Source organism: Triturus cristatus, chromosome 6 (assembly GCF_964204655.1).
Source record: "Triturus cristatus chromosome 6, aTriCri1.1, whole genome shotgun sequence".
Classification (NCBI taxonomy): Eukaryota; Metazoa; Chordata; class Amphibia; order Caudata; family Salamandridae; genus Triturus; species Triturus cristatus.
In genome coordinates, this window is record NC_140589.1 from 425,150,025 (window position 1) to 425,165,722 (window position 15,698).

Below are 15,698 nucleotides of genomic sequence, written 5' to 3' on the forward strand. Positions count from 1 at the left end.
ATGAGATAAGAACCGCATAGCCTGCGTATAATAGAACAGGGACCAGCCTAACCCCTATCCAGGGAGTATCAGCCTTAAGGGTCGTCAGGGAAGCACCTAGGCCATTAATATATAACGTAAACAAAAAAGGGGCTAATATACAACCTTACCTGACTCCGCTTAAACATTTTAAGGGATCAGTGGTGTTCCCATCCTAGGTGTATCTGATTACGGCAGAGGTATTGGAGTGTAAAGACATTAACACATTAATTATCGCCACATCAACCCCCAAATCCCCAAGTAATTTCCATAGCTTACTACGGTTTAAAAGCCGCTGTCAGGCGCATAAAACCCAGGAACATCGCACCTGGTTTGGCTAGTGTATATTTTGCCATTAGAAGGTAAAGGTTGAGTCACCGGTCTGTGTTGGATTTTCCGACCCGAAATCCATACTGCACCTTCGAGATTATTCAATTGGCATCTGCCCAATCTGACAGCCTATTAAGGAGGACCCACCCCAGAACTTTCACTGTGGCGTCTATGGGCGATATAAGACGGTAACAATGTGGGCTGTTCCTGTCTCCCTTCTTAAAGATTGGCACGATAATGGTGGAGGACCAAGAGGTGGGGATAGATGATGAAGCTGCCACATTTAGAATCCTGGTTAAGAGTGGAGCACATATATCTGGATTGTGACAAAAAAGATCAGGGAAATCCCGCCAGGGCCTTATTCCGGGACAATGCTTCAATTCCTACTCTGACTTCCGCCCAAGTGAAACTAATATGTTTCACCCTATAGAGGGAAATTGGGTTCTGTGAATTAGAGCTACTAGAGCCATGATTGTAAACTGCTTCAAAGTGTTCCTTCCATATAAATGCGGGATATGACAAAGCACTGGTGTATCCGGGTCTGAAAAAACAAGGGTTATTAATGACCTTCCAAAAAACAGTACTATCCCTTTGTTTACATGCCTCTTCTAATTCTTTCCAAGCTAGTTTTTGCAACTGACATTTGCGCCCCTTTACCACCTGATTGTAGGTATTACGTCAGGCCCCCAGCCGGGCTCAGTCATGCAGAATCTGCTTCAAGATCATCTTCAGGTCTCTAAGCGCCCGGGAGCACTAAGTTCCAAACCATCTTGGGGCTAAGGCACGGGAAGAAGCTACCCGGACTGTTTGCAGAGCGTTGATTGAATTAGCAAGAACAGTGAATGCCTGATTGGTTTCTTCCCCCGAGGCTTGCGGATCCGAATAGGTCAAAATCTCCTGCTGGCTATTGCTGAACAAAGATCTTTTAAAATTAGGAATGTCCACTTGTGACCAACTTAAACGCCTTCCTTGGTCTATGACAGAAATCGTGCCCCCAGTTATTCTTCCCGATGCAGGCTGTCACCCTGAAACTTCAAGTTCCAGAGTCAGAGGGTCGTGGTTACTGAATGGGCTGTGCTGGATATTAAAAAATGATATAACCCTCCTCAAGGAGGATGACATAAAAATAAAATCAATGATTGTTGAGGAGCCCCTAACTTTATATGTCAGGGGAGGAAGAATTTGGGGTAATAGCATGCAAGTCTATTGTGTATTATAAACCATTGTTATAAGGAGGGCATCCACATCCCGCCCATGAGTGGTATGTCCCATGTGCAGTCCCTCCCTAAAAGAGCAGATAGGTGAATCTTGGGGGTTCACAGCTAAGTTGGGACACAGATGACAATTAAAATCTCCAACTAGGAGTAGTTGAGCCTGCATCAAACCTTCCCCCTGTGACTGCTCAAGATACCCTCTTAGCTCTGCATTGCTTGCCGACCCATGATGTTGCCGTTTTGCACTATAAAAATTGATTAGAACAAATATGTACAATTTACTCATTAAAGTGAGCCCTTGGGTGACTAGAGAATCGCAAGCCAGGGGCTTTATAATGCCTTGAAGCTTCAGGTCTACAAATTTAATTAGACCCCCCCCCCCTTTCTCACCCAGAGCTAGAACCCTCTGCCGGACTCAAACATTTTATATCCTTCCAGAAAGAAGGTATTTTCAGGCTCCCACATTTCCTGTAAACAGATTACATGAAAATGCCTGATAAAACCAAGCCACTGTTCATCTGCGAAATTTGTAGTAAGTCCTGCCACATTCCAAGAGAGAATATTTAAATTAGTGCCACTGACCCGGGTCTGTATATACGGTGTGGCAGAAGAGCCCCCTCGGGCTGTTAATCCCACTGCTACTTGTATACCAAGAACTAGAGTGGGAATCTATGCTTCCAGCCGATTTTCCCTCGCCATTATTGAGGGGCGTTTCACAGTCATCACTCCTGCCCTCACCCTCTCGCTGTCAATCCATCTCGTTGAGATCTCTCAGGAGAGCAAAACGGTTAAGTGACTATGATGCATCCTCTGGGAGAGGAACACCCAATTCCGGGTGTGTATAGTTACACGAGAGTTTAGAGCGAATATGGGGCCTGTAAAAAAAAAAAAAATCATAAAAAAACGTGGCAATGGTTTTATGTCTCAGTCGAGAAACGATGGATGTGCGGCATGGTACAGAAACTTACGAACTAGTTCCGGAAATCTGAGCGTAATTACCACGCAGTCACCATCAAATATTTTCCTTGAGTGCCCAATCCAATGGACCCGCCTAGCCATCAGATTATGCCCATAATCTGCCATAATAAATTTAGCGTGTTTGCTCAACCAATAAGTCGCCTTATTAATTAATTGGGCAGTAGACTCGTCCCTAAAGGCGCTGGGATCTGGTACACCTGCCAGGACCACTGTGTAGGGGCAGCAAGCTGATGGGAGATCTAATACTGGTAAACCATTGGTGTTTTGGGCCGATGAGTTGTCTGCATTGTCTATACATTGCTGTAGGGGAGGGCATTGCACCAGGCTACTTTGAGGGTTAGATACTGGGTGAAATGGAGGGACAAAGCCTTGTGCCACGGGCTCTGAAGCACTAGCCGGCACTATAGGGGTCTAAGCAGCAAAGTGGACCTCTGGAAGGGGAATTGTGGGTGGTATCACGTGTGGTTTTAAGGTGGATTTCTGAAAGGCCTGGGTGAGGGAAACCATTGCTTTTTCAGTTCTACCAAGTGCAACATTGGATTCTGTCAAGGCTTTGGTAATTTCACTACAAAATGTAGACTGCAAGCCTGACAATACTTCCGCTATGTTTTGCTTCAGGAGACCCCCAAATTCTTCAGTGCCCACACCCTCCCCAGACTTCACAGTTTCTGCTTTCTTGGTTGTTCTGTCCAAACTTCTTGGATGCCCTGGCGGGGGGGGGCATTTAAGTCTGCCTTTTGAGGAACGATGTTAAGGCCCCTATTGTGCATATTGCGCCCTGGTGTAGCTTTACTCTGGCCAGTAGGCACAGTGCCTTCCTGAGGTTGGCCCATAGCTCCAATCAGTGATTTGTCAATAGGGATATCTGTTACTGAGAACGATTGTTTCGCTGGCGTAGGAAGCAAAACTCCACCTATGTCCAAGGAGAGATGCCTCTCTGCCCTGTCTATTTCTTGTGTGATTGGGCCCACTGCTTTGGCAAGGAACGAGTCAATAGTACAATGTTTGGGGCCCAGGGGGGGCTTACAGGACCTGCTTTCCTCTTCCCTGTATTGCCTTAATTATCATAATTAACTTGGAGCACCTCTCACTTGCAAAGGCAGATGATAAAAGGAAACAACAACGTCAATATCACAGATACCGACCAGGTACTCAAATGAAGTTGATTGATGTCCTTGTTCAACAAAATATCTGTGGGTACTTTGTGCTGTGTTGAGTGATGTTGAGACGGCAGGGTCAGCACCAAGGCCGTCGAGTCAAAGGACCTAGGGACGGGCTTAGATGGGCCCGCCCCTGGCTCGGGCGCATCCGCACGCGTCCAGTGCTTGTGGATGCCCCGACCACCTTTAATGCTCCTCCTGGCGCTGGTGACGTTGGCGGCTGTGTAGAAGCAGCTAGGCAGGCTGGAGGCTGTGGTCCTGCACCTCCCCCATCCCCCCCTGCCAAGCAGAAAATAACAAAGACGGGCTCCTGCACCACGGGAGACCCAACCACCTTTAATGTGCCTCCTGGCTCTGGTGAGGTTGGTTGGTGATGGTGGTGTCGTAGTAGCCGCTAGGCAGGCTGGAAGATGTGACCCTGCACCTCCCGCTAAGCAGAAAAATTAAGCCGGCCAGCTTTAACGCACCTCCTGGTGCTCGTGATGTTGGATGGTGACGGCAGCATTGTAGAAGCCGCTAGGCAGGCTGGAGGCTGTGGTCCTGCAGCCCCCGCCAAGCAGGAAACAAAGACGGGCTCCAGCGCTGCAGGAGCCCCGACCACCTTTAATGCGCCTCCTGGCGCTGGTGACGGTGGCATTGTAGAAGCCACTAGGCAGGCTGGAGGCTGTGGTCCTGCACGCCCCGCCAAGCAGGAAACAACAAAGACGGGCCCCGACTAGCTTTAATGCGCCTCCTGGCGCTGGTGACGTTGACTGGTGACGGCGGTGTCGTGAAAGCTGCTAGGCAGGCTGGAGGCTGTGGTCCTGCACCCACAGCCAAGCAGGAAACAACAAAGACAGGCTCCTGCACTGCGGGAGCCCAGACCACCTTTATTGTGCTTCCTGCCACCCGTGACGTTGGCTGGTGACGTTTACGGTGGCATAGAAGCCGTTTAGGCAGGCTGTAGTCCTGTGTAGGAAAGTCGGATCTGCTTCTTATGGTTACCCCCACTTTTTATGCTAAATGTGATACTGTTTTTGACTAGTCAGACTGGGATCCTGCTAATCAGGACCCCAGTCAATCTGCTTTCTCCCTAAACTGTTATGTCATGTACTTAGGTACACTCCAGATTGGATACTGGGGTACTCTTGTCAGTCTCTAGTATATGGTACCCATGTACCCAGGGCATAGGTACCCCAGAGGCCTCCCATGGGCTGAAGTATGTATTATGCTACCCATGAGAGGCCATGCAAAATGGAACTACAGGCCTGCCATTTCAGCCTGTGTAAGCACCACTTACTTAAGATATTGGTTTACTATATCTAAGGGTCACTACGCTTAAAACCTATGTCACCCCTATAGCAAGCCTTAACAATCCTGAAGGCAGGGTGCTTGGTTCTAAGTGAGAGAGTGCCACTGCATGAGCAGGACACCTTTGCAGCCCACAGAGTCCCATCTCCCAGGTTGTTAGTGCAGCAGCCATTTACAACATATAGAGTAGCATTATGCGTCAGCGTGATGACCAACTCTAAAACGGCTGAAAGTAACCCTATTATGTTTGGTGTCAAACATTGTGGAATCATACCCCCCTCCCCTCCCCCACCGGTAAACGATGTGGGAGGTATGATTCCACCCCTCAGAAGCAAGCTTTGTTGGGTCCCTCGTGTTCCCAGTACCAGTCTTCTAGTGCCGGGCAGCACAAAATGGTTGCTGCTGACCAGAGACACATTTCTGCCCTCCTGCTGCTGAGCCAAACTCGAGCAGGGGAAGGCACAACAATAGGCATCCTATCACATGCAGGTGTGACCACCTCCCAGACAGGATTTAGTGCATTAGGGCTGGGTGAGTGCGCTTGCTAGCGACCGAAAGTCTGCATGAGGGGCACATTTGGTGTCCCTGTGCATAGTCCAGTTCAAACCAGTCCTGGGAGCTGGTGGCTCCTTCTCTGGTGAGAAACTGGACAAAGGACATGGGAGTAACCGCCCCACTGTCCAGACCCTCCCCTGGGAGGGTCCCCTGAATCTGTCCAACCCTCTCCCGTAGGTACAAAAGGGCTTACCTGGCTGTAGGACCCTAGATTTGACGTGGGCAAGATTCTGAACAAGAAACCACTGAACCTCGACCGTCTGGACACTCTGGACTTCGCTAGACTTCGTTTGGGCCCGAATTCGTATCCCTCTCAGTCTGAAGCATCGTCTGTGCCTATGCAACATACAGGCTCCGTGCAGGACCTGTGGAGCATCAAGGACAACCAAAAGTATCTCCCTTGGAGGGAAGGAGTCACTCCGCTGCAACCGCAGGCATCACATCACGACTGACCGATCTGCTGCTTGTGAGCTCCTACGGACTCCGAAGGCTCCAGCAACACAGGAGGTGGGTTTCTATGTCCCTCGAGGTCCGAGCTGCCCTCTTACCAAGTTTGAGGCCAGAATCCCTCTTGGGGGCTGCAATACCCGTACCCCTGTGCACTGCGTTAATTTGCAAGTGCATGTGCTTGTTGGCGTTTCCCGAGCAAGTGCATTGGGCTACGTGTAGCCCCAACCTCTGGCACCATTTCCTACCAAGAACTCCGGCCGCCTCGCACCGAGTGCTCCGTGGGCTGCTGTTTGGTGACATCGCTCACTATACTCTCACGACTCCTGTGCCTCCGGCCTGTGAGTCCACTTGAGGGTCAACTTTGCTTTTCTTGGGTTCCCCTGGTTGCTTCAGGCCTGCCCTGACTCCCTGTGTTTGGTGAGTCTCCTGGACCTTGCTGGTCCTAACCGTAACCTTCTTTGACCTTCTGCGTGGGTTGCCGTTGCCAAGGCTTGTTGGTGCTCCTGCTGGACACCGACCCCTCAGCACTCGACATCCTTCGTGGGACAGCTCGTATCCGGCTCCTGGTCATCCTTGACGTCTACTGGTCCCCATGGATGCAGAGTCCAGAACTCCCTCAACGCACCTGAAGCACCCGACATCAGTGGACATTCGTCCACCGAGCCCCTGGTCACTCCTGAGACAGAAACTTTTCTTCCTTCCAGCAGCGGCTCTTCTTCGAAGTCCTCCATTGAGTTTGATGGCGGTTTCCGACACCACTTCAGACCTATGCACCCGGCTTCCCTGGGATAGGTAACTCTGGTACTACAATATCCACAGGTGGGGTGGCTCTCCAGCCCCCTAACTTCCACAGGGTTTCTTTGAAGTCCACTGGGAAGGGTCCTTAAACTTTAAAACTTCAACCGCGACGTCCCCATAGAATTGTACGGAGCACGCGGTCGGGTTCCTACTTACTCACGTTGGGTGGTTCCTTGGGGTCTCAGCGATTCTACATCCTCTAGACACTGTCCTGACTCGAGGTGTAGTTCTTATACCACTATTTTAGTATATGGTTTGGTCTCCCCCTGGAGCCCACTCTGTATTAGTGCTATTTACTATTGTTTCTGTGCTACAGTATTGTGTGCTTTGTGAGTATCTTCGTGTAGAAGATACTGTGTCGTACTACAGAATGTTATATCAATAAATACATATTTTCATAACTACTTTGTGGTTCTCTTTTCATTGAACCAATACTATAAGGTTGCATTCTGGTAAAACACGCTTCTTAATATTCCTTCAAGACTAAGCCTGAAGGCTGCTCTCCACAGCTACCACTTGAATAGCTTTCTAAGGTTATCTTTGACCTCTTAAATCACCAGAAGGATTGGTGCAAGGTGCCCACTTTAATTAGTTGACAGCTTATATCCGGCCATCTTCTCACATCCTGCACCTCCAACCAAACAGGAAACAACAAAGACGGGCTCAATATTCTACCAGCACTAACAGGTAAATGAAACTATATATGTTTTTTTTTATGTAGAATTACACTTAGATTTTTTTCCTTTTACTGTATTGAAATCTGTGATAGAATATACATCTTCTTAGTGCAACAGATAAAAAGAAAGAACTGCGTTACTCAGACCGCCTATAAATGGGGGCTCCTGGGCTCAGAGGCCTAAGTGGCCCACTGAACCCGGATTGTTGCTGTAGTTCAGTCTCCTAGCAACAGAGCTCATTACCCTCGCGTGCCCTAGGGCCCATGGCACCAAACAACGCCACTGATATGTAACATGATCCGAATGCCAATATAAAGTGATCAATAAGTCAGAGGTCAGTGTTGAATATCGGAGAGTGAAAGCCAATTATGATGGATAATAAGGTGTTTCCCTGTGTGGCTTAAACTTGTTTTCTTGTACTTACCTAGGTTACTGGCCCAGTTCTATGAGTCGTCGGATCCGGAAAGAAGAAGCCGCTTCCCTCAGAAGTGCGTCCATTCAAAGCTGAGTCTAAAGAAGACCTTTCCATCCTTACTGTTCCTGGGAGGCCTGACCGCTACCATGCTGCTGACGGAGTCTGGGCGGAAACTTTATGTAAAGACGTGGATCTATGGAACGTTAATTGGATGCTTGTGGGTCAGCGTCAAAGCGTAGAAGACACCCTTGGTGCCTTGCCGTCGTCCGGCACGTCACACCAGAACATACACCCAGCGTATCCATGAACTAAAGCCTTACTATTAAACGAACTTTGGTCGAAGTACTGTAGTGTGTATGACTAGAGCATATTTGTGATTGATCATGGTCAAATATGTATCATTTTACATATTTGCTCTTGATTTTACTGTATGATTGAGGAAAAACACAGTAATATATGCATTGCTCTCCCAATGAAATCTTTTTTTTATTGCCAACAGATGGTTAATGAAATAAGTGTCAACCTAAATCTAACTCAGTTATATGGCCCTGTGAATGTATTCAAGAAAGTAATCAGGCTATGCGTGTGTGTTCTTGTACCTTATTAACAACATTGCTACTCTTAACAGACCTGTTTTCTACCCTCGCAGACATTTTTTCCTTCCCTGTCAAAATGTTGTGCTAGAGTTATATTATTTCCCAGCTTGCAGAGCGACAGTAGCGCTTGTATGTTATAGCTCCTGCAGCGGATGGCCAAAGGGGCGGGTTAATAAGCCATGGACTGTGATGTTTTTGTGAGAGGAAAAGATGTATATTGGGTACATGTAATTTTCATTGTATTTTTTGCCGGTTCAAGATTTGATACTTTACTTTTTTTTTCTCTTTTCGCAGCAGCAACAGCTCAGTTAAGGAGCTGGCCAAGGCAACATGCAAAAAAGACCATCTTTTGGGTAACCTGGTGTAGATTAAAAGGATTAAGGTTTTAGGTAAAAAGGCAGTGTAAGGTATTTGTCATCTGACCTTCACAAGGATTACATCTGTGCCATATACATCACATTTATTTCACTTATTTGCTCAAGTCGCAATTATTTTGAAAGCAAATTGGTGTTTTGAATCGAACACTAGTCCTAGTTTTGTGATTTTTTTTTTTTTTTATTTTAATTTTTTTGGCGAATTGCTCTAAACACAATGTGCGTGCCTTTTTGATTTTTGTTGGCTACTCAAACATAGTTTTTATTGCCCATTTTGACAGTGTTGCGTGGACTTTCTTCCACAGTCATTTTAGGAACACTTGATATATATACTGAGTTCAGTATAACATTAATTATTGCGCAATCGCTTGAATGAAACCATGGCAGAGATGCTGTGTTATGTCCGGCAATGCTCCAACAGGAAAACCTTGCACTTGCATTGCTGCACGCATAGCGTTCCATTGCATTGATTTTGAACAAGAGTTTAACTTTCCGATGGAATGGGCATTTTACAGAGCCTCAAAAGTTATATATAAAATAAAAATATTTACAGTTAGGTGCTTTTAGAAGTGATCTCTTTTCTTGAACACAGTTCACAAGAGACCCAAAATATAAACTTTTCTCCTGAAGTATATGCATATCCCCGCATCATTCACTTATAAAAATATGAGACACATCGGCATTCCTGTGGCATACCAAATTCCCTCTGTGCTCTAAAAAGTATCTCACCGATTTTCACGTGCATGAAAATTCTACAGTAACATTTTATCCCCCCCAAAAAATATATATATGTGCAGCAGCGGCTGCTACCGAACTGGGGAGGGGGAAATAAAAACATAAAAGCACTTATCTTGGTACTGCCGGCTAGCCGCCACCTCTCCTTCATCCTGTTCTCCAGCAGCAGGAAGCACACAGGCTCCCAGAATCCCCTAGCCAATCACAACGCTACATTACAGCAGCATGGTGATTAGTCTGAGCGCCGTGGTTGGGCGCTCAGACGGGGGTTGCGAGACTGTGCATGTTCTCCACCCAGGCTGTGCAATACAGCCTGGTGGAAAACATGCTAAGTGCGCATGACTGTTTTGCCGGCCCAAGATGGCTGGCCAAACTGTCATGCGCACTTAGAAAGAGTCTACCACTCGTTCCCCAGCTCAGAAAAGCTCAGCCCTGCCCCACGCCCAACCAACTAAGCCAGTACGGTAACATAAAATGATAATAACATTACATTATTATAATTTTATTTTTCCTTTTTTGAACTGCTCAGTAAGCAGTGGGGCGACGCTTCTCAGCCTTAGCGGAGGAGCCGGCGCTGTATATGTGTAAGCAAGACAACTAGTTTGAGGCCTCAGGTTGGTTGACTGATCCACGTAGTTAATGTTGCACGACCTAGCTGTTCTCAGTGTCCATCATCTTGGAGCATAAAACAGAAATGTGCCAGTGGCATAACATAGGCCCCTGTGGCCCCCGCGTTGCGCGAGGCCCCCGAGCTGCAGGGGCCCCCTCAGCACAGTACTCTGGCCTGAGAACTCCTGATTTAATTCGGAGGGGGCCCGTCAAGTTATGTTACGCCACTGGAGTGCGTATCTCACCTTTCCCACAAAAATGGTGTATTGTCTGTTGCAGTCAGAATTCCTGATAGGGGATGAAAGACTTTTCTGGGCCTTTGTGTATTGAATCAGGACTTGAACATAAGTTATTTTGCCTGTAACTCGTCAGAGTTGAATGTCTGTCTGTGGGAACAAGTTAATTTTATTCAGCCCTTCTTTGGATTGCACAGGCAAAAAGAATTGTCCAATATTGTGAACATTTGAATTGGTAAATAAGAAACTGGCTACATTTCTGTTTAACTGTTATGTGCCTCTCCCTATTCAGTACCACTCCTTTTAATATTCATGAAAATTGCAAACCGTTCGTTCGCAGCAAGTAATTGTGGCTCAAGGTCATCCCTTTCAGATATTTTTTAACTTTTTCCAGGTCCTCCATTAGTTTATACAGATTTAGTTTTCAAGAGTTTCTCATGTTTAGCCTCAGAAGGCCTGCTTACGCTAAATAAAAATGACTGGCCTCTGATTAAATGGTACATCCCAGTGCCAGTTGTCTATAGTGCCTGCTTATTCTCAGCTCCTTTGAACAACTGGCGAGATTTGCTCTCCACATGGTAAGATTACCAAAGATCAACTTACTCAACCGCCTGAGAAGGACTAGGAATACCCCCTTGTCATTCCTATTTCTTGTTGAGGAAGTGATTGGTAGAAAGCCTCGATTTCGAGTTTATGGAGACGTGATTGATGGTGGTCTTCTTTCAAGCCATTGTGAGTCCCTTCAGCATCAGAATGAAACATCAAATATGTCACTATTTCTAAAGTCATAAGCACTAACGTCACTTATCTGCCTGTGGAACTGGCTTCACTGTGTAGGTACTGAGGCCAATGCCTTCTCCATTTTGTTTGCTGAATGCAAATCCTCTTATCTGTATTGGATTTGCCTCAACCAGATCACCCCTACAGTGGCTAATTTTATTCCAACTTCCACATGACCATTTCGTATTTCTGTCTTTCAAATCAACCTCTGCTGTCATAAACAAGTTATTAGTTTCTTCAGTGATTACGTGGCTCCGGAGCGTATTTTTTGCCTACGGACGTTTCGCCTCTTGCCCTGCAGCGCCTAATTAAACAGCGCTGCAAATGGAGGTGGCCAAATGCCCGTGGGCAGGGTCGGGATGGTAGCGGAGAAACTCCCTTTAAAAAAACAACAAAAAAGTACATTTTCCGCGGGGCTAACACAGCATCATGAGTGTGTCTTGTTTGCCTCACAGTGAAATGTGTGAAATGTCTGCAAATCCTTGCCTTGGGACTTATACCAGAACACAAATAACTTTGCACATCGTAAAACTTCTGAATGGAAATCGGAGTGTGAGAAACCCTCAGTTGCATCAGATCTTTGGATGCAAGTTCCGATCAGGCATGGTCATCTTAGATTTTTCTTCTCTATTCCTTGAAATGTGCTCCATTGCATCTTCTGCCATTGATGAATATCTGCCATTGATGCATCTTTCTAAGAGAAAGAAAAATGTGTGCCAAGACCTGTTGTCTGAAGTGCCTGGGATCTAAGAGCACTTGACGCAGTGGCATGCTTTGCCACTCTCTCTCGGATCATTGAACAAGCTACTAGAGTAGCCTTCCATTAATGATTGTGTTGCTTTACAGAACCTTAAGGTCTTCTGGAAATGAGGGATGCATCAACACCCTGAGGAAACTCCTTGGTTTTCAGATGCTCTCTTCAAAAGTACTCCTAAGTTGAACTTACTCGACTGATATAGACACAAGCACAAATCCAAGCAGTGTGATCCAGCCACACACATCTGCTACCAGACTGGAGAGATGTTGGTTCCAGATTCTTGACTGGTTGCTGTTGTTGGTGCCCACATGATCAAAGACTGGATGTCTGGTGATTTTCCTTGCCCCTTCAGTTCTGATAATCATTCTGACTGCCCACACCAGTTAGCCTGATATAGGGTACGAGGTTGTTTCTTTAGTCCCATAGATGTCACATTTAATGGGTCAGACCCTCACACTAATAGAACAAGTGCCCAGATTGTGAGGCACAGGAGAAATCGAAAATACTATACGGGCCCCCGTAATTCATCTGGGATATTTTGTGGGCAAAAAGGAGGTAGGTAGGCTGTAGTCCTGGTTTAGTTCATACTGGAACCGTGAGATGCCATACATTTGAATTTTAAGAGTTTGGTCCCAGTGGTGACCCCTTGAATAGCGGCTGCTCGTTTCATCTTCCAAGATTGCTGGCTCAGCCAGGACTTAGGCATGCCCCATGACGCCTTCTTTTCGTATTATGACTCCCACCACCAAAGCAGTCATTGATTAGTGCATCATGGCTCCCTGGACCCATCAGCAATGCTCGTCCTGTTTTTAGCCTATGTTCTCTGCATCACCATCATTCTTGGATTATCTTAAACTTGTGCCTTTGCAACTGCTCTGTTGTTTTCACAACTTGTGTTCTCTCCATATTCTTCCCACAGGATATTTGACATAGACCACAAGTAGGAGGGTGGACCAGAACAGAAGACGATTTAAAAAAGAAATGTTTTCATGCCTCCTCCAAATAGCATGGGGGTTTGTAAAGGGTGATGTTGCAGGCCCTCTTTTTCCCTGAGATATGTATCATTAGACCAGTTCTGCGTTCAAATCATCCGAAAGATCTGATATATTCCTGAAGGTGGCATGGTAGCACTAGATGCACAATTTGTTTAAGGTCAAATAGCACGTGCAGTTAGCACTTGGGAAAATATTGTCTAACTTGAAGTCCTGTTTTGGGTGCAAATTGCAATTTGCATCAGAAAAGGAATTAGCGCCATAGTTGTAATCAGGGCATTCGGCTTTAGAGTATATCGTTTTTTGCCATGGTTTGCAGGAAAGAATTCCTGATATGTTGAGTCTACACTTCTCATTGCTGCAGTACCTTTTGCCTTCAGCTTCACAATTGAATTCTCCGAACGTGTTCTGTTATTAGTTGTTGAACTGTAAATTCAACCTTGTGTAGTTGTCTGCCCGAGGCTCTGCTACAATAGGTCAGCAGATGAAGGCCAGGAATTCTGGGAATTTGCTTTGGTTCCCACGTGAAGACATCGGGTTTTGCAGACATGTCTACTCTGTAAAAGGTACAACTCTGAAGTTTCTGCTGACTGACAAAAATGCTTGTGTATTCCTTGCAGGTGCATATTACTTGCACACCCTGCAGGCTGTGGAGTTGCAAGTCTAGAGCGTCACTCGGTGCAGCAAGACACGCTGGCGATGCGAGCACCAAAGAACGCGCTGCCATCCATTGAATGATTGTTTCATCTGCCAACGAATGTCAACATCACTTGCTACTGAAGCGAGGTAACTGTGCAGTGTCACGTTTATGGAACTGACCTGTGGCAACGTAACACATTTCAGTCCACGGGCCTCTCGCAGCATTGTGCTCCTCATCGCAACAGCAGTGCATTCACAAAGCCCATCGTTTGCCAATCCGTATTTATCGCCTGCCGCTGAAACGCGCGGTGGGCAGCGACGGCCATCTCTGAAGCTGTCCTCTTTAACGCACTGCTTCTGCAGTATGACTAAGTAAAATGGACGCAGTGCCAACCTCTCTGAATGTGGCATTAATTCCCTTTTCTGCAACCATAATTTTGCGTTTTTACTCAAGATCTTTTTTTGCACATTTTCCATATATGGCATTAAGTAAACTCCTCTTACCTTTCGTGTTCCAGTCCGTGGCAGCGAAGATTATACACGCAGTGGCGACTCTGCAGTTAGACTGTTACTATTTGAGATAATCCTGTGTTTTGCCAAAGTTAGTTGGACACATCAAACGGAGTGCTGCAAAAAATATTAATTACAAAGTAAAGCATTTGAGGCAAAGTGAGAATAGAGAGAGCGCGGCAAACAGAAGTACAAGAAATGAAACGTGATGTTTCATTTATGTTGCAGGTTACGCTAGGGGTGTTAGTGTTACAATAAAATATATCCGAAACAATATATATAGATACATATATACTTTTTTATGTTACACATCGTAATCCTTTCACTATCTCCTTATATTTAACATGTCGATGTTTTTACTTTGTTTAAAGCTTGATTTACTTTTGATTCCTATGCACTGATATTAATTGGTACAGGTCAGAGGAAGGCCTGTCATGGTGTATTGCACGGCTGACTGTCTGCTCTAAATAAAGTCTCTTCTAGTGTGAAAGTATATTATGTAATCTTGTGTGGGTGGCTGTGCTACCGCGGATTACAATTCAGTTGTTTTACTCTGAACTGCAATCGCTCTGCATGTTTTTTTTATGCCTTTCAGCATTTCTGATAAAGAAATTAAAGGGATGTAATCTTTTGTTTCTTGGCAGTAGTGAGTTTCTTGCTTTATTGTTTTTGAATATTTAAATATGTTTTTCAGTATCTAAGAGAAGGGTGACTTGAAAATGGAACCACAGAGCACAGGGTCCAGCAAAAAAGAAATATATACTGTTGCAGGGATTCTGCTTATGCACAGAAGTATGCACAGGAAACCAGGACCTCAGTGAATTGTGGTGTACCAAAAACTCACCCCAGAACCCCTTATCCGACCAGCATCAGTGTCCCATTCGTTATCCGAGGTTTATCTCGGCGGTCCCAATGTATAGACAACCCAGAACAAGCGAATTAGGGTATTCTCAGGAATGGTGGGAATCAGAAATACCTGTTTGTAATTATTCTCATATCAGTCCACAACAGAATAAACAAAGACACTGTAAAGTTTAAAGAGTTTATTTTATAAACCTCGTGTCCTAAGATGCAGTACTTTGGCTAACATAAGCAGACAAATGATTAAGATCAAAACCATCAGCATAGTTACAATACCATAGAATATGAAAGGAGTAATCATACTAAAATGACAGTGGATATCAGCCACCTTCCTTTCGCTAATAAACTAATATTATTATTATTAGACTAATAAAAGGTCTCTAGGCTTGAATGGGGAACCCCATACCGTAAAGATCAGCTTAGTGGGATCACATCACAGGATCAGCTAGACTCTGCTCCTGGGAAAGCTCTTCCTCCGAATGTAATGCAAAACATGCAACACGGCAATATTAAAAGCACCCGACTTTCAGGTATTTGCAGCTGCGTGCGTGTTATGGCTAAATAGTGGGCCGATCAACCTGAACCCAACAACGTGCACCGTCTAGCGACACAGACTGTTTCTTTACACAATGTTCAGACCAAGGTCGCTGCTCACTGTTTGGGATGTGAACAACAGACAGTTCTCATTTGAAGCAAAGTCGAGCAAGCATTTCTTAATAAAAGT

General features: G+C 45.7%; 1 protein-coding gene across 1 annotated transcript in view; it reads left to right on the forward strand.

The window, feature by feature from the left end:
* The window catches only part of AGPAT5 (1-acylglycerol-3-phosphate O-acyltransferase 5), a 638,261-nt gene extending 623,517 nt beyond the window's left edge, over positions 1 to 14,744 (forward strand). Inside the window, exon 8 of the mRNA XM_085610831.1 lies at positions 7,899 to 14,744. Within this exon, the coding sequence (XP_085466957.1) occupies positions 7,899 to 8,124 (226 nt within the window). The 3' untranslated portion in view covers positions 8,125 to 14,744. The remainder of the gene's footprint in view (positions 1 to 7,898) is intronic.
* The last annotated feature ends 954 nt before the right edge of the window (positions 14,745 to 15,698 follow it).